This window comes from Candoia aspera, chromosome 10 (assembly GCF_035149785.1).
Source record: "Candoia aspera isolate rCanAsp1 chromosome 10, rCanAsp1.hap2, whole genome shotgun sequence".
Taxonomy (NCBI): Eukaryota; Metazoa; Chordata; class Lepidosauria; order Squamata; family Boidae; genus Candoia; species Candoia aspera.
The window spans coordinates 3,723,434-3,742,795 of NC_086162.1; the positions used below are offsets into that span (position 1 = coordinate 3,723,434).

The 19,362-nt window shown below is 46.8% G+C and overlaps 1 protein-coding gene across 2 annotated transcripts in view; it reads left to right on the forward strand.

Annotated features, from left to right (window-relative positions):
• Positions 1 to 1,616: 1,616 nt before the first annotated feature.
• The window catches only part of KPNA6 (karyopherin subunit alpha 6), a 41,222-nt gene continuing 23,476 nt past the window's right edge, over positions 1,617 to 19,362 (forward strand). Inside the window, exon 1 of one of the 2 annotated variants that reach the window (XM_063312390.1) lies at positions 1,617 to 1,692. In XM_063312390.1, coding sequence (XP_063168460.1) covers positions 1,689 to 1,692 — 4 coding nt within the window. In that variant the 5' untranslated portion in view covers positions 1,617 to 1,688. Of the gene's footprint in view, positions 1,693 to 11,910; positions 11,933 to 19,362 lie in introns of those variants that run through there. The other variant, XM_063312391.1, reaches the window with a different exon arrangement.

A 19,362-nucleotide genomic window follows, 5' to 3' on the forward strand; every position in this document is an offset into this window, starting at 1 on the left:
GCATGAAATTATCTGATTACTTTCATTAGCCTGCTGTTCATTTATGTTTGGATTTTGTAATTTTCAAATGTTTATTAGCTTACATCGTAAGTGTTGCAGATTGAAGCCTGGCAGAATTATAGATAGGGAATGTGCATGAGAGGAGATTCCTTGCTTGTACTGTATTCTCTTTGCCACTTTTCCTCCCCTTCCTCATGTACAAATCTGATTTATGCAGCTAATTTCCCAGTGGTCCAAAACCAGGGCAGCCACGCTTGGCTTGTTTTATATGACTGATTTTTAAGGTTTTTATTTATTTATTTTATAAATGTATTCACTACCCATCTCTCACTCAGAGGAGACTCTGGGCAGTTTACAATAAAACAGGATTAAAATTCAAAGCCATCCCAAGTACAAAATAAAATAAAATACCAATACAAAGTACAGTAAGGTTAGTGTAAAAGTACCGATCATCCCTTGGAAAGGTGGAGCTCAGGGGTGGCATCAGTGGACTGCAGTTCCTAACATCCCTTCACTTGGCCATAGTCAGAAAGACATTTGGCTGCCTCTGTCTGGTTTTCTCCATCATTGCTGCCCTGGACTCTGGGGCTGACTGGTAGCCTTATTCCCACTGTGGCCACGTGCCACTGCATGCCAGTTTTGTGGTCCTGTTATTGGCAGTTTCGAATGGGTGTTGTGTGAGCTCATATGAGAGCCAGAGAGAAAAGTGGCAGGAAATAAAGACGATCCTGACTGAACACAGCATTAAAGTAATTAAAAATGAAAAAAACCAAAATTGCATGGTTGGTTTTCTGGCCAACCACGCCGCCTGTTACTTCGTTCAAGAGGAGCTCAGCCGAGCGTTCAGTCCAGTCCTGTTCCCGCTGTGGGGAACCAGACGCTTTGGGGGAAGTCGGAGAAGGGCGCCCCCCGCCCCTCTTCTCGGCCAGCTGGTCATTCAGGGATTCCGCCCGCCCCCGGGGCACAACAAGGCGCAACCGGTTGGGTTGCGGGGCTTTTCTGCCTCCCGTGGCAAATTTCCTCGGGGGGGGGCTGGGGGCTCTGCACCTTGGCCGGGGGGCGTTGTTGGCAGAGCGCCTCCCCGCCACGCTGGGCTCCCCGGCAGCCCTCCCCGGCCGGAAGATGCGCGGAGCCAAGGCCGTCAAGGGCCCCGCTCTCCCCCACCCTTAATTTCGCAGCCCCGGCGCCTCGATCCCAGGCGCGCGGGGGGACCCGGCCTGCCCCCAAGCTGCTGCTCCCCGCGCAGTCGGGCGGCGGTTCTGCGCCCACTCCCGAGAAGACGCCTCGCCAGCTGATCGGCCGCCCCTTCCCGAAGCAGACGGGGGGAACGCCGCCCGGCTTCGCACCCTGGGCTGCCCGTTTTCAGGGAGGGCTCCGGGCGCAGCGCTGGAGTCCTTCGCGGAGGGCGCGGGGCCGCCCGGGCCCTTCCCTTCCTCGGCGGCGCCAGCCCTTCGCCTGCAGCCCACGCCCGGCCGCTCCGGGGCGCCCGCGAGCCTCGCCCCGGCAGCGCTCCCGGCGAGGGGGCGTGGCGGGGGCGGAGCTCCCGCACGTGCTGTCCCACTTCGGCCGCCGTCGCCCCTATTAAGCCCCGCCCCGCTTCCCCGCCCTCCCGGCCGTCTGCTCGGCCCATTGGCCTGGCCGCCATATTGTCGGCGAAGGAGGGACTGGACGGGACGGAACCAGCGGGCATGGGTGAGGCGCCCGGCGGAGCCCCTCGCGCGCGTCCCGGCCGGGGCCCTTGCCGAGGGGTCCCCGGCACAACGGCGGCCCGCCAGCCGGGCCCCCCCCTTGTCTGGCGGCGTCCTCCGGGCAGCCCGGGGTGGAGGGGCGTGGCCGGCGAGGCGTCCGGAGGCGCCGGCGTGAGCTAGGCCGCCCCTCCCCGCGGCCGCGTACCGCGGTCCCCCGGGCAGACCCCTGGGCCTTCGGGGTGAGGGACGAGGGCGCCCCCGTCAGGTCGACCCGGAGCTGCTCCGGCTGGGCGTCGCTGCCGCGCCGGGAGGCCTTGAGCAGCTCTCTCGGGGGCGCTGCTCCGCCCGCTCAGGCCAGGGAGGGGGCAGCTTCTTGCGTCGGGCTTCGCGTCGCCTGGCTCCCCGACTGCGGGGCCAGGGAGCTTCGGCGGGGCCTGCGGGCGCCCCGCGCGCGGAGGCAGAAGAGCCGCAGAGTCCCGCCGGGGCCCCGAGACAAAGGGTTGCGGGCGGCGGGCCGCTGACCCTCGTCGGGTGACCCTGGGTAAGTAGTAAATAGGGAGGCTTTTCTGGAATAGCCTCCCTATTTGCTATTGGAATAAAGATGCAAGCCCACCGACAGTACGAAAGGACCGTTGTTTGCCTTTCCTTTCTCTTCTCCCTTCTGTTCTGTTATCTTCCCCCTCCCTCCTCAACGGGTGGGTATGTGCTTTTTGCTTAGGAGAACATTGCGTGCATATGGCACCCATTATCGCTTATACCAGAGATCCTCCGCTTTCGGAAGTTACGGGCGTCGTTGCAAAATGCGTGGTGGGGGAAGTTTGGCCCATCCTCTGAAATAGTAGGGAGCATAACCAGCGGCAGAGCATGAAGTTATTATAAGGCTATCTATAATCTCTTCTAGCCCCCCCCCCCCCCCCTGCTGCCTATCAGTCCTGCTTACCTTCTGGGGGAAGGTTTGCTAAATTTCTGTTTCCTGAGAACGCTTATGTAGCCTGCTCGAGGCCTAGAGGCATTCTTGGAAATTAAAGGGGTGTTCTTGAGTGCCATGTTGAGCAACCAGTGCTTGTGCTCTGATGATAGTCCTTAAGGTACTACAAGACTTTGTTTGGGAATGTCCCCCACTGGGGGAGAGGGGTGGTAATATATATCTAATATTTAAATAAAGTAAAATGTGTGGTGGAGTGTAAGGGGTTCCTTCTCTGTGAATGGGATTTTGATTTGCTTATGGAGGGGCTTTGGAAGGTGCTGGAATGAATGTGGCCTTAATTACTTGGATCATTCTCTGCCTAATTACCTTTACTTTTAAGTGTTTATTTGCAGAATTTGGCTGATGTGTTCATGAGTTAGGAAGCAATAGGTGCCCTTCAGACATCCTACATTTCACTTACAGTATAATAAACATGGGATTGTGAGAATTGTAGTTCACATCATCTGGTATGTACCAGTTAACCATCTTTACAGTATAGTTGAAAACACCCCAAAGTGGTTGTATATTATGTTTTCTTAGCATGCCTGTTGAATTTAGAGGGGAGCTATTGATCTAGTTTTCATTCTGCTCTGTATAGTATGCAGATACGTAGCATGTACAAATAACTTTTGTATGAGGACACAGAATTAGGTAGCCATACAATGATCGATCTTTGGCCTCAGGTAGATTATTTTCTTGGTTAATGCTCTTGTGGCATGTTTTACTTGGGAGGATGCAGCTTGTGCTGAGATCTTTTGTATTCAAGGCTCAGTCACTAAACCTGCTTAGAAGTGCTGAAAGTTGTGACTTGATGGCTTGTTGGGAATCTAGCACACGTGTCTGAGAGGGGAAATTAAAGTGCATGCTGCTTTTTTACCCCTCAAAATTGTATCTCACCAATTCTCATTTACCATTGTTGATTATGTGTGCTAGCACATTCATTTAGCAGTTTTCCTGATAGGAGATCTTAACTTAGCAGAGATGACTGGATAGTAACCATTTGCCAGCCTGTGAAAGATGTAGCAGGGGCAGCATTGGTTCCTGTGGTCTGTAAGTCAGTTGAGGATACATTTACAACAGAGGTGCAGAGATACTGCAGGGGAAGTTCTTGGGTGTGGCACATCTATACACTGTACCTAGTAATTTTAGGGGATGAATGGGCTACCTTTATAGATCAATGTATATTTTAGGTAGGGTTTCCGCCGGAGGCGTTAAAAATCAACCATCTGATAAAGTTGACACGACTGGGTTGGAGAAAAGCAGTCTGATATGTATAAGGAAATGAGATAAACGTGCACAAGTTGGCTAAGCCCTCAGTAATTTATTTGGGTAATTCTGGCAGATATTGTTGTCCTTCGCTGCTGTCTCAGAAGCATGCAGTCTTAATAGGTAGGTCCCCTCTTGTGCTCTTTTTCTGATGCATCATTTTAAGTTCCTGACATAGAGTAACAATACAGTGGGAATTGAGGAGATGAAAGACAACCAGTGGACAAATAAATTCTATGATTATCTCTATACTATCTTGCATAACTTCGTAAAAGCTTGATTGCATACTGAGATGCTCAGCTTCATGTGGAGAAGAACCCTTTTAGTCTAACATGTGGGACTCCATTCCAGTATTCAGTTGGGTTAAATTTCTGTATTTTCTTTCTTTATTGTGTCATGCCATTTTACATGTACTGGAGGAAATGGACAATAAAGCTAATTTAGAATAGAATTAAAGAGTACTGTGTAGTTTGTAGTACTGTGTAATATCTACTGTTAGCTCACTAATATTCCTAAGGAATATGCAGTGGAGGTGAAGAATAGATTTAAGGGACTGGACTTAGTAGATAGGGTCCCGGAAGAACTATGAACAGAAGTTCGCAACATTGTTCAGGAGGTGGCAACAAAATACATCCCAAAGAAAGAGAAAACCAGAAGGCAAAAATGGCTGTCTGCTGAGACACTAGAAGTAGCCCAAGAAAGAAGGAAAGCAAAAGGCAACAGTGATAGGGGGAGATATGCCCAATTAAATGCAAAATTCGAGGTTAGCCAGAAGAGATAAGGAATTATTTTTAAACAAGCAATGCGCGGAAGTGGAAGAAGACAATAGAATAGGAAGGACAAGAGACCTCTTCCAAAAAATTAGAAACATCGGAGGTAAATTCCAGGCCAAAATGGGTATGATCAAAAACAAAGATGGCAAGGACCTAACAGAAGAAGAAGAGATCAAGAAAAGGTGGCAAGAATATACAGAAGACCTGTATAGGAAGGATAACAATATCGGAGATAGCTTTGACGATGTGGTCAGTGAGCTAGAGCCAGACATCCTGAAGAGTGAGGTTGAATGGGCCTTAAGAAGCATTGCTAATAACAAGGCAGCAGGAGACAATGGCATCCCAGCTGAACTGTTCAAAATCTTGCGAGATGATGCTGTCAAGATAATGCATGCTATATGCCAGCAAATTTGGAAAACACAAGAATGGCCATCAGACTGGAAAAAATCAACTTATATCCCCATACCAAAAAAGGGAAACACTAAAGAATGTTCAAACTATCGAACAGTGGCACTCATTTCACATGCCAGTAAGGTAATGCTCAAGATCCTGCAAGGTAGACTTCAGCAATTCATGGAGCAAGAATTGCCAGATGTACAAGCTGGGTTTAGAAAAGGCAGAGGAACTAGGGACCAAATTGGCAATATCCGCTGGATAATGGAAAAAGCCAGGGAGTTTCAGAAAAACATCTTTCTGTTTTATTGACTATTCTAAAGCCTTTGACTGTGTGGACCATAATAAATTGTGGCAAGTTCTTAGTGGTATGGGGATACCAGGTCATCTTGTATGCCTCCTGAAGAATCTGTATAACGACCAAGTAGCAACAGTAAGAACAGACCATGGAACAATGGACTGGTTTAAGATTGGGAAAGGAGTATGGCAGGGCTGTATACTCTCACCCTACCAATTCAACTTGTACACAGAACACATCATGCAACATGCTGGGCTTGAGGAATCCAAGGCTGGGGTTAAAATTGCTGGAAGAAACATTAACAGTCTCAGATATGCAGATAATACCACTTTGATGGCTGAAAGCGAAGAGGAACTGAGGAGCCTTATGATGCAGGTGAAAGAAGAAAGGGCAAAAGCTGCTAAACCTCAAAAAAACCAAGATTATGGCAACCAGCTTGATTGATAACTGGCAAATAGAGGGAGAAAACGTAGAAGCAATGAAAGACTTTGTATTTCTAGGTGCGAAGATTACTGAAGATGCTGACTGCAGTCAGGAAATCAGAAGACGTTTAACCCTTGGGAGAAGAGCAATGACAAATCTCAATAAAGTAGTTAAGAGCAGAGACATCACACTGACAACAAAGGTCCGCATAGTTAAAGCAATGGTGTTTCCTGTAGTAATAAATGGCTGCGAGAGCTGGACCATAAGGAAGGCTGAGAGAAGGAAGATCGATGCTTTTGAACTGTGGTGTTGGAGGAAAATTCTGAGAGTGCCTTGGACTGCCAGAAGATCAAACCAGTCCATCCTCCAGGAAATAAAGCCAGACTGCTCACTTGAGGGAATGATATTAAAGGCCAAACTGAAATACTTTGGCCACATAATGAGAAGACAGGACACCCTGGAGAAGATGCTGATGCTGGGGAGAGTGGAGGGCAAAAGGAAGAGGGGCCGACCAAGGGCAAGATGGATGGATGATATTCTAGAGGTGACAGACTCATCCCTGGGGGAGCTGGGGGTGTTGACGACCGACAGGAAGCTCTGGCGTGGGCTGGTCCATGAAGTCATGAAGAGTTGGAAGCGACTGAACGAATAAACAAAACGCTGTGTAGTTTTTCCAATTTCCTCAAAAATGTCCTACAATAACGAGGAACTAAATGGGCATTGCAACCAGAGATGGTACCATTCTTTATGTCCTAAAAAGGCCCCCCAAACAGTTTACAGTAAAACAATCATATAATTAATGACTCCAGGGCAAAACTCCAAGTAATCCAAATCAGGATGAGGACAAAAAGTGGTGGAGAAGTGATGCTGCGTAATTTGATGAAATACAGTTGGTTTGCTGGCAGGAGTTCCTAATTCCTAACTGTTGCAGTATTTCAAATGATGGAGTGGCCGTGTGTGTTGGGCTTCATAACAAATGCATTGTTGTTGTAGGATCTCCCAGGACAGCTGGGTCTGAAATCATAACTCAAGTTGAGAGAATAAGAATATGAAGCCCATGCTCAAAGGTTGCCTTGTTAAGGTGTTCTTGTGGCTTTCATGCCCCACCTTGTCTTCCCCATATTTTTAAACTTTGGCCTATCTTGGAAGATGGCTGTCAAACTCAAGAGTGTGCTTACATAATTGATAATGTCCAGTAAATTTTAAATGGGAGCTTTGGGTATGAGAGAACCTTTGTAAGTGGGCTTATCTGGTAACAGGCTTCAGAGATGTTCCACTTGTTAGCAATCCCAAGAGTAGCACTGAGTACCATTTCAATCACCATTTCAATTTCTTATGCTGCTGTAGAGTAATATATTGATTACATTGGGATAATTAGAATGGAAGTCCAGCACTAAGGGAAACATTGTTTATGACATGCTAACACCAGCAGTGGGCTTTGCTAGAGGATTGGGATTCCACCAGTTGTCCAAGGATGTTGGGTGCCTACACTGACTATTGTAAACTCCTCCTGGGCAATAATGTTCTCATCAAAGCAAATATTTGTAGCTCAGGGTTGAACTGTGGAGTCCTTGGTGCTCTCTGAGCCTGGTTGTTTTCTTGCAGACGTTTCATTGCCAGACTAGGCAGCATCTTCAGCGCGAAGAGGGAGTGGGCTTGCAAGCAGGGCAAGCCACAGTATATAAACTGAGAGCAAGGCCCTCTCCTGTTCACACTGAAGATGTTGCCTAGTCTGGCAATGAAACGTCTGCAAGAAAACAACCAGGCTCAGAGAGCACCCAGGACTCCACAATAATGTTCTCACCTTCTGGCTTCCAAAGCAGGCATCTTGCTGGTGGGAAATTTCAGAATAGGAGAAGCTAAAATAATTTCTGATGCCACAATTATATGTTTAGCTTAAACATTTGAAAATAAAAACTGAAAAAGAATAATGATTAAGATTTTAAACTTAAGATTTTAAGTTTCCTACCAGTAGATTTACAGGGACGCAGTGGCGCTGCGGGTTAAACCGCTGAGCTGTCGATCGGAAGGTCGGCGGTTCGAAACCGCGCGGTGGGGTGAGCTCCCGTTGCTCGTCCCAGCTTCTGCACACCAAGCAGTTCGAAAACATGCAAATGTGAGTAGATTAATTGGTACCGCTTCGGCGGGAAGGTAACGGCGTTCCGTTAGTCATGCTGGCCACATGACCCGGAAGTGTCTATGACAACGCCGGCTCCAAGGCTTTGAAACGGAGATGAGCACCGCCCCCTAGAGTCGGACACGACTGGACTTTACGTCAAGGGAAACCTTTACCTTTACCTTTTACCAGTAGATTTACAAAGTACTTGGTAACTTAAGAATCTACTCAGACTCTTAATATCTTCAGTTTTAGATAAAGGTTACACGAAAGAAGAAAACTTGAAATCTTCTCTCCTTGCTTTCTTGAAATCTTTCCATTCAGGAATTTCTTTTGAATTGTGCAATTATGGAAATTTCAAACCTGGAGTTTGTTTTGTGATTTTGACAAAATCCTAATCCATCTAAGGCAGCCTTCCCCATCTCTGTATTCTCCAGATGTATTGAAAGTATAACTCATAGAGCATGATTTGGTTAATGCTTGGATTTTCTGTGCCTTGCTCATGGGCACCAGTGTGCTCACTGATACCTTCTTTGGCATCTACCAACTTCTTTCCTCATCTGATTTCATTTTTAAAAAATTCCTTTCATTAAAAAAAAATTAAACAGCAAATCACTGGCCCTATGAAAAGCTTGCATGTCCCCAGAATACATCAGGGGATCTGTGGGATTTTCTGGATATCCTTAGAAAACAAAATGAAGAATGCCCATGAAAAAGAAATGCTGTCCTCAGTGATGGCCTTCTGTAAGGGGGTAGAAGACCATACTCTTCTGGAGGGCCTTTGGGAAGTGGTTCAGTGCCATCTGGAACTGAATGGTCTTTGTCTATTTCTTTATTACCATTGTGGGTTTTTTCCTTATTTTGACTTGCTGATACTAGAGTGGTTTTATTTTTACTTTTTGTTGTAAGATGCTATGAGTTTATTATGATTCAGTGCCATACAAGACAGACAGACATAGCTCAGTTGAGATGATAAAGGGCATCCTGGGAGACTGGAAGGGATGGTGGGGAATCACTTGACTTATTACCCTCTTGGCAGGTTGGTATCTGGCCGTGCCCATAACACGTTATCAGCATTTGGAATATGTCCCCTCTGATCTAGGGTTTACTTGCAAAATAGATATTCCAGCTTGCTTCTTTCTTAACCAGCTAGTGTCATAAATCATAACTGATTTATTCTTACAAGTTTAGCTTGTAAAGATCTCCTAGTCTGCATGTAATGCTGATAGATGAATAACTGAGTTGCTCTGGCTTGGTGACCGCAAAGAATCAAACACGAGCAGTTGCGTGCGTGGGCTAAGCTAGCGTGTCACTTGCTTATTCTGAGCCAGGATTGCTGAAAACATACCCAGGATTGCTTAAGATGTTTAAAATCATCTGACAACATTCCGAGGACTTAGAGAGTTATTATGATACACGTTTTTAGTAAGAGTAATATACTCATAAATTCAGAGCGAGGTTAAGTATTGTGCTTGCTCTAACTTAAGGCAAAAGAATTAGGTCCTTTTTACAGGTGTTTTTGACAGCACCAAGGCTGGGAAATAGCAGACAAACTTCTTTGTACTTTCTCTCTAATGGCTTATGGGAAAGATTAATTCTGGGATGATAGTTATTTTTTTTCCACTTACTGCTTACCATTTTTCTGGTGAAAGGCAAGCTGTGGTGACTGTTAACGTACACACTTATGCTCTGGTTTCTCTTCAGATCATAAAAATCTTTTGTCTTTTACTATACATGTTCTACTTAACAGTACAGCAAGGTAAAGTGGTGAACAAAATGTGTGGGGACAAGCCTTAGCGATCGATCGCCGTAAAGACAAGCCTGACAACCTGCAGATTTCATTTGCTGCTCCCAGTTGGGTGGCAAACTGGGAGGAATTCTGTAAGTCACGTATCTTAGGGGGTCAACTTCTGTTATTCAAGGCTGCCTACCATCAAATTTACTCCATCCAGTAAATTTGAAAACAGGAATTGCCTGTTAAAATAGAGGGAGACTGGGTTCTCTTAGATCTGGCTGTGACTGTCTGTGTGATGTAGCTGGTGAATATCACCAGTATATTTCTTACTGACTTTACTAACAGAGTATATCTGCCTTGTCAAAATTCGACCTGTATTTTGTGGCACAGAAGCTGGAACAGTCGCAGAGAGCATAGTGTCACCATACTTGTAACGTTGTGCTGCAGCTGCTGTCACTGTGACCTCAGGACGGTTGCTTCTGCTGCTTGCTGGAATGGCTGGTAGAGGGGCAGCTCCGAGTTGCACCATCAGGCTGTTGCCCTGGTTTCACGCAACTGAAATGTGAAAGGACGGTCCACTTTTCTTAAACTGGTGACGCCTTCCCCAATCTCCAAATGCTTTTCCATCCTCCCTCGCCCAGAAGCCAGCTTGCTCAGTGGAATGCTGCATTCCGTGGATGCCTGTGTCTTGCTAGCTTTTGTGAGCTCAGTGGGTGGGCAGGAGGGGATGAGCCAGCCATGACCACTGCACTGGAGAGGCTGAGAAAGTTGTTCAGATAAAGATTTATTGACAATACAGACTGTTCTGTTCTCTCAGCTACAGCAATCTCTCTTGCTTTGGGGATGAGTCCTAGTGTGCTTCACCAGTTTGGCACACAGTCCCTGGCACTTCTGAGGTTCCTCAGGAGGGTTTTGGATGCTCTGTGCTAAATGAATCAATATTCTACAAAAAGTCTATGGAAATTATGTAAATTTTCATAGAATTTGGCATGAACTATCTAACATGTTTTTAAATAGGTAAAACATGTTGATTAAGCATGAAACAATATGTGATGTGTCTGTACTGAGTGGGGAAATGGGAGCAGCACTGTTTATTTAACTCCTGCTTTAGCCTGGTCCTTACCAGTTTTGCAGATTCCTATCTTGCCTTCTCCACCATCTTTGAGCTGCTTGAGAATGTCTGTGGAAGAGACTTAAGGAATGGGAGGTTTGTTTCAAGGGCATAAATTGACAAGTTCTTGCACTGCTATTTATTAGCTTCTTCTACTTGCATGCATGTTCCTGGGCAGCTTATGTGCAGGTCTAGAAGGGCGTAATCAACCTTTAACTTGGTCATGGTTAAATGATGGTTGCCTTACATGCTGTCTGTAGTTTGGTTACATTCTTGGACATACAGGTAGTCCTTGACTTATGACCACTCATTTAGCGACTGTTTGAAGTTAAGATGGTGCTGAAAAAAGCGATTTATGACCTGTCCTCACACTTACGACAGTTGCAGCATTCCCCTGCAGTCACGTGATGAAAATTGGGGTGCTTGGCAACTGGCATACATTTATGACGGTTACAGTGTCCTGGGGTCGTATGATTGCCATTTGCAGCCTTCCCGGTTGGTTTTGGACAAGCAAAATCAGTGGGCGACCACGTGAGTCACTTAACAACCATGTGATTTGCTGTGTGATTTACTTAATGGTTGTGGCAAAAAAAGTTGTAAAATTGGGTGCGGTCATGTGATGCCTCACTTAATGACCATATCGCTTAACAACAAAATTTCCAGTCCTTATTGTGGTCGTAAGTCGAGGACCACCTCTACTGTTTTTACTGTTTACAAGGCCATGTATATGAAATGATGGCCTCTAAACAAGAAAATCATAGTCTACTCTCTAATTTTTCTTGCTGTTCCAAATCGTATTTTCTTTTCCCCTCTTCCCAGCCTAGTTTTATTCTGGCTCCTGGATATGTTTCTAGTAGTGCCTTTGTGTTTATCACAGCCCTTTCTAGCTCTTGTAGTGACTAAGGATTTTTTTTGCTTGGCCGAAAAGCAGAGGTAAGCCGTGGTTTGGGTTGGAAGTGACAAGAGGTATGGTGGCTGAGTTCTGAAGTGTCAGTTTGAAATACTGCTCTGTGACTCATTTGTGATCAAGATTACCTCCGCCCCCTCCCATTTTCATAATAGAATGGGGCAGTAATTTGTAGGCCTTCCGAGGAAGAAGGAAAGGGCTTCTTAAACTCTCCCAGTGTCTTAATGGCAGCTCGTCTCTGGATCATGTGACCAGGTGAGGGTCTTAAGAATGGATTCTGAGCCACTGCCCACCTTCCTTCCCCATTGGGATGCATCGGGGAAGAATTCGCTAGATTATTTGCTCTATATCCTCTGGCCACAAGTTGCCAGTTTCCAAACTCAGATTTTCTTTGGCTGGCTTCTCCTCACATACCACATTTAGTCCCATTCTGTTACGGATTTGGAGAATTATCCTGCTGATGGAGAGTCCTCAGCTTCATTATGTAACTTCTTTGCGATGTTCCTTGGGTTAGAAAGTAAAAAAGCATGTCCCTTGTAAAGATACTGTGTGGCCCTTGGATGTCAGGAAAAACGCAAGGTTGCCCACCCTAACAGAAGGCGACCTCTAACAAGAGCAGTAATTTCTGAGTTCAGGGAATATTTGTGCATCTGCTTCTGAAGATTCAATACGCGGCCAGCTAGATGAGTTAACACATTCACAGTTTGTTTTCATTTAAAGGACGTGTGGTTCTCCCTCTCCTATTTAGGCTCCTAATAACATTACAGGGTAGTTGGGCAACAGGCTGTAGGGCCCAGGCATATGAGCCTGGCTCAGCCTTTCTCCCCACTGGATGATCTGGTGGAGGAATGGAATGGAATCGACCCCCCCCAGCCTCCGCCGCTCGTGCAGGGGAAGATGTGAAGCGGATTCGTATGGGCGAAGGGTGCTGCGGCTTCAGTAAAAATGACTGGGACTTGAGTTTTCACAGTTTAGAAGAATGAGAGAGTGGCAGTGCTTAGTCATTCCGTAGTGACAGCCATATGCTTGGCCCAGCTGATTTCTGAGCCAGACTCCTGGCTCGTTTTGCTAGAATGGCTTGCCTGTTCTGCTGCTGATGTTTGCAGATGGCTCCCTCACTTGTACTTCCTTTGGCAGGAACACCTGAAGATGACGTACAGTGTAGTCAGATTGCCCGATTTAAACCAGTGCGCCATTCTTATGGTATGCTAGTAGTTCTGCACTGGAAAGTGCAAACTTTTATTTAAAAGGTCCTTTGAAGACAGATATCTACTGAGTTTAATAATTCAGAATGAAGCATCTGTATACAGTATTTGTTTATTCCCTTTTCCCCACCATTCGCAAAATGATTGCCTCACCCGCTCAACAGTTGCTTTGTTAGATTCCTTAACTGTGTGTGAAAAGTTGCTTGGAATTTAGAACGTTGCCTTGTTAAGCAAGGCTTGGCAAATAATTGGTCTAAACAGAAGCAGATGTTGTAAATAGGCAGCTTGCAGAGTGAACTTGAGAATAACGTTTTCTGAACTTGTATGTACCTGATTTCATGCTGAAAGTGTGGAAAGGGAACTCCAGAGAGTGGCAGCTTGTGGGTGGAGGAGGGCTCAGGCGGGTGGGCTAGGCTAGGCTAGGGGGCCCCTCTGTTCTCAGCTTCGGATGTTACCAAGCTGTGTATGAGCAGGACGCCTCTGTTATGCACCCGTGGTCCCTGGACTTCATACGACCTCTAAGGGACTATGGTGCAGCTTTTCCGGGTGCTCATGTCTCCGTTGCCGCCTCTCCTCTCGACTGGTCTCCCTTCTCACCTGACAGCATTGCAGCCACTGCAGTTTCTTGAGAGATTCTGTCCTGTGTGACCAGCAAGCAGAGATCCGCCGTGCTTGCCAGGAGCAGAAATGGTCAGCGAATTCTCCTCTTCCCCCGAGATCCGATGATGATAGAGCCCTCTCAGCCAGAGTATTGAACACTCTGGCTTGTGCAGTGAGACAACTCTATGATTGCTGGGGCTGATACCAATGACAGCATTGGAAAGGCAGAAGCAGACAGGGATTTTTAAACCTGTGGGTGGGGCTGCGACACAGATTGTGTGCGTGTGTCTGCACATACGGCCTGTGGGGTTCCAGTTCCTCATTTAATACCATAAGCAGGTTTTGGGGCAAAAAAAAAAAAAAACCCAACCTTGGTCTCTAGTGATTACCTGTCTCCTCAAGATCACAGTACCTAAATTTAGAGATAAGTAATACAATTTACTATTGATTTTTTGGGGGGTACAAATGAAAAAAGAAATGGAGTTTAAGGCTTCTATTAGGCTAAACTGGACATTGAAATTTGTTTGTTTCTTTTAAAAACCCATCCTAAATTGGGGAGAGAAAACTGAAAATCTCTCTTTCCTGCAGCAATATTGTTGCATCATCACCCCGTCTACTGCAGCTGCCAGCTGCCAAATAACTTTTAAAATTAAACAGTGGTCCTTGGCCTCACTCCTGCCCTATAAACTTTTAGCAAATTAATGGACACTTAACAGATTCAGGGGTTCTCCAGTGAACCCCCGAATCTGAAATTCAGAGGGTAGCCAGGGAAAGGGCCTTCTTAGTAATGGCTCTTCCAGCTGTGATGTACATTTCCTGGTTGGTAGTTCGGTTGCTTCAGCATTAGTTAAAATCTTTCTCTTCTCCCAGTGTCAGCCCTGCCAGGTAGACCAGACCAGGAAATCAACTCTGCAGGAAGCGTGAAACTACTTTGATTGAGATTGGCTATAATAACAAAATCTTGAAAATCTGATTGTGTTCCTCCTCCTCCTCCTCCTCCTCCTTATAGTTCAGTGAATTAGGGAGGCCGCTTCCAAAGGTTATCTCATAGTTCTGGACTTAAAAAAATGTTTCAGCCCCTTTCACCTGGGGAACAGTTCCTGCATATCTCCATCAAGGTCATCTTCTCTCTATACCCAGGCTTTAAAATGTGTAATTATTTTAGTTGGTGTGCAAAACTAGCTGATCGTTTTTAACTCTTGCGCTTTCATTGAATTCATAATGCAAGTGTGAATATTTGGAATTTATGCAGAGGCTCTTTTTAAATGTATTAGATTTTTATAGTACGTGGTCATTTTGTAGATTAATCAGTAGGATTCCTAGAGAGACATACAGTGAATATAATGACACTATAATGACAACATGTAATCTTGTCAAACCATTTCCAGCTCAAGTGTGTATGCAGTTGTTTTCCTTCAGCTCTTTCCCCAGTCCTGCTGCTTGGACCTCCATTTTTTGTGATGCAGTTGAGGATTAAAACATTTGACCAATCCACTTGATAGTAGTTTCATTGTCAGGTTTTGCCTTGACTCAGCAATGCGAGTCCTGCTTTGGGGCATGTGAATTTCTACAATTACTCAGCAGAGATTAGTTGTTAAGGAAGAAAGCAGAGTGCGATGATGTTCAGAACAAAGAGAAACAAAAAAAGAGGCCTGAAGTCTGACTGAGCTTTGGAGTTGGGCTTGCCGAACTTCAGTCAGTTTGGTAATAGCTGTGGTTGCCGGCATATTAGACATATTTAGACAGCCCTTGAAAGCAGCAAAAGCTATAAGCCTAAGGGTGCGTGTTGGCCTCCGATAGAAATGTAACTGTACATTATTCTAAGCTATGATTTATTTCATTGTACTGGTCTAAGCCCACAATAAATTTTGAACTGAACTGAACTGATTTATTTCAGTTACCTGGTTCATGTTATGCTGAGGCGTAAACTGTGGTTTACAATGACTGGGTTCACACATTTTACTAGATGCATCCTTATGGTTTGATGACAGTGAAGATCAAAAACTGAGAGTTAATGCAAAGAAAAGGATGACTATCTGGGTTTCATTGTAAAGGTGTTTGGTCCTTTGATTTGTTCCATTATCAAGCTTTGCTAATTCATGCCAATGAGAATTTACCAGGATGAACGCGCAGGACTGTATCTCTGATTATTTCTTTCCTAGTTCATTTGGTAACCTTCGGTGGCCTGGCTTTGCAATGAAGTCACAAGTCGCCATTTGTGACATACCCTGTTGCTATGGGAAAGGGGTGCCATTACTGTATATCCTTGTTGTGACATCGTTGGTCAGGACAGATCATGAGAAGTCTAGAAAAAGCCCTGGATTAAAGGCTGGCTGAAAGTGCTATTGAAAGCCTAGCATCAGATAAACAGGTGTTGACTCTCTCTGCCTTATGGATGATTTTTTTCACTTTTCTTTTTAATTCTGAAATCTTTCAGCTTTTCCTGACAGTTTCTTAAATTTGGTGTCCCCTGAAATTTGAAAAGTGTTTGCCAACTTGCATTTCTGGGCATCTTTTGGACATTCCCACTGGAAACAAGCTTCTAAAACAGGAAACCTATGGCCTCCAAATATTGCTGAGATCAGACTCTCAGCATACCTCCCAACTGACTCTGCAGTAGCATTTGGAGGGCCCATAGATTCTCCACTGTTGCAGAGTTCTTTGGAAGGCAGATCTTACTTTGGAACAACAGTAGTGAATTATGAAAATTTGCAAATAGCTGAGCTGCTTGTCATTGTAGTAATGTGCGACTAATATCCTATAAGAACGTAAGAATAGCCTTTAATAAACCTTAGATCAGGCCAATGCTCAACTAAGTGCGGCAATTTGTTTCTTAACAGTGGCCAATTGGATGTCTTTGGAGAGCCTGCAGGCAGGAGGTAGACATATTCCTCTCTTGCCATTGTTATTATTATTAATTAAATTTATATCACTGCCCATTTCCCCCAATGGGGGACTCTGGGCGGTTTACAATAAATAGCATTAAAACATAGCCAGATAAAAATTACATTAAAATATACATAAAAGCAAACATGAAATCATGAAGTGGAGATGGATCACTAAGGGGTACTATGGCGCCAGCCACCCCCAGGTGGAGCTGTTGCTCTCCCCCTCCCAAGCAGGACGGCAGAACCAGGTCTTAAGTTTCTTCCGGAAGTCTGAGAGTGAGGAAATCTGTCTCAACTCCGGGGGCAAGATGTTCCAAAGGGCGGGCGCCACTGCAGAGAAGGCTCGCCTCCTGGACCCCGCTAGATGAAATTCCTTTGCTGATGGGGTCCGTAGCATGCCTTCCCTGCCTGACCGGGTGGGACGGGTCGATGTATGGGGATGAGACGGTCCCTCAGGTACCCTGGTCTCATGCCTTGTAGGGCTTTAAAGGTAATAACCAAAACCTTGAATTGGACCCGGAAGGAAACGGATACCCAATGCAGCTCGCGTAACAGTGGTGTCACATGGGCTGATTTTACAGCCCCAATAACTGTCCGCGCAGCCGCATTCTGGACCAGCTGAAGCTTCCGAATACTTTTCAAGGGTAGCCCCATGTAGAGCGCATTGCAGTAGTCTATATGGGAGATGACAAGGGCGTGAGTGACTGTTCGGAGGGCATCTCGGTCCAGGAATGGGCGTAGCTGACACACCACCCGAAGATGTGCAAAGGCCCTCCTGGCCGTGACTGCCACCTGCTCTTTGAGCAGGAGTCGCGAGTCTAGGAGGACCCCCAGGTTCCGCACCGGTTCTGAATGGGGCGGTGCCACCCCATCCAGAACCAAAGATGACAACTTCCTGGAACCCGAGGAGCCATCAATCCACAGCAACTCTGTCTTACCAGGGTTCAGCTGAAGCCTGTTGTTCCCCATCCAGGCCCCCACAGGCCCCAGGCACCTGGAAAGGGTGGAGACCGCATCACTTGCTTCACCCAGGATGGAGATATATAACTGGGTATCATCAGCATATTGATGATACCTGTCCTGATTACCAGGAAATACACTGAGACAATGACTTGGTCTCTAATATTTATTAGTAGTACTTAACAAGAATCCTAACAAACTGAGGAAGCGTGGGAAAACCCCGCCATATAAACCCCAAAGGTTAAGGCGGTCCCGATCTGTGTCTCTTTGAATGGCTGAACAGTTCCTCAGTGCTACGCATGCGCTTGACAGTCTGGGTGGGAGCCCCCTGCTCTCCATCCTTACTCATGACAATACCTCATCCCATGGTGACGGATGATCTCACCCAGCGGTTTCATGTAGATGTTAAAAAGGAGAGGGGAGAGAAGCGAACCCTGCGGCACCCCACAAAGGAGGGGTCGAGGGCCGGATCTCTCCTCTCCTATCACCACCGATTGGTAACGGCCCTGGAGGAAGGAGGTGAGCCAGCGCAAAACTACCCCACCCACCCCCAACCCCCTGAGCTGCCCCAGAAGGATACCATGGTCGACGGTATCAAAAGCCACTGAGAGGTCCAAGAGAGCCAGGATGGATGCACTCCCTCCATCTCGCTCCTGCCAGAGATCATCCATAAGTGCGACCAATGCAGTCTCCATCCCATATCCTGGCCTGAAACCTGACTGAAAGGGGTCCAGATAATCCGTTTCCTCCAGAATTCTCAGGAGCTGCAACGCAACCACTTTCTCAACCACTTTTCCCAAAAAGGGAAGGTGGGAGGGCGAAAATTGCCCAGTGTACAGTAGTAGCGTCCAGGGATGGCTTCTTGAGGAGGGGGTGTACCAGCGCCTCCTTAAAGGCAACCGGAAACACCCCCTCCCTCAAGGATGCATTAACCATCGCCTGGACCCAACCACAAGTCACTTCCCGGGCTGATTTTATCAGCCAGAAAGGGCATGGGTCAAGCTGACATGTGGTTGCATTCACAGTCCGGAGAATCCTGTCCACTTCCTCAGGCCCAACAGGATCAAACCGTTCCCAGATAACAGGGTAAGTACATTCCCCTGGCATCTCCCCAGACTCCGCTTCACACTTAGAGTCCAACTTAGAATGAATCTGAGTGATTTTATCCTGCAGATGCTGTGAAAACTCTTCCAAACGGCCTTGTAGGTGGGTCCCTGGATCTACCTGACCCAGAAGAGATCGAGCGATCTTAAACAAGGCCGTTGGATGGCATTCTGCGGATGCAATAAGAGCGGAGAAATATTCATGTCTCACCGCTCTTACCACCACAGGGTAGGCCTTAATAGCGGTTCTAGCTTGCGTTCGGTCAGATTCAGTCTTCGTCTTCCTCCAGCGACACTCCAGACGTCTCTTAACCCTCTTCAAAACCCTCAACTCCTCCGTAAACCACGGGGAGTGACGGGTTGAGCAAGGCAAGAGAGGACGCACAGGCGCAATCCTGTCCAAGGCCCCGGCCGCGGCCCTATTCCAGGCCGTGGCCAGGACCTCCACTGGACCGTGCAGCAGGCCCTCGGGAATAACCCTCAGCTCCCTCTGAAACCCTACCGGGTCCATCAGTTGCTGGGGGTGGACCAATCAAATGGGTCCAGCCTCCCTGCGGAGCGGGGTGGCACAATAAAATCTCAGGGTCACCAGGGTGTGGTCTGACCATGACAATGGGGACAGATCTAACTCTCCCCTCAGATCACATTGCCACTGCTCCGACAAGAAAATTAAGTCCGGGGTGTGACCACTGTCTCGAGTCGGGTCCCGGATAATCTGGGACAGGCCCATGGCTGCCATGGTAGCCATGAACTCCTGGGCCGTCTCCGAGGCACGTCCCAGGGATGGCAGATTGAAGTCCCCCAGAACCATAAGCCTGGGGAACTCCACTCCACTCCAGACGGCCTCCAGCAGCTCGGGTAGGGAGGTTGCTACGCAGCAGGGAGGCTGGTACAGCAGCAACACCCCCAACTGTTCTCGGGATTCCAGC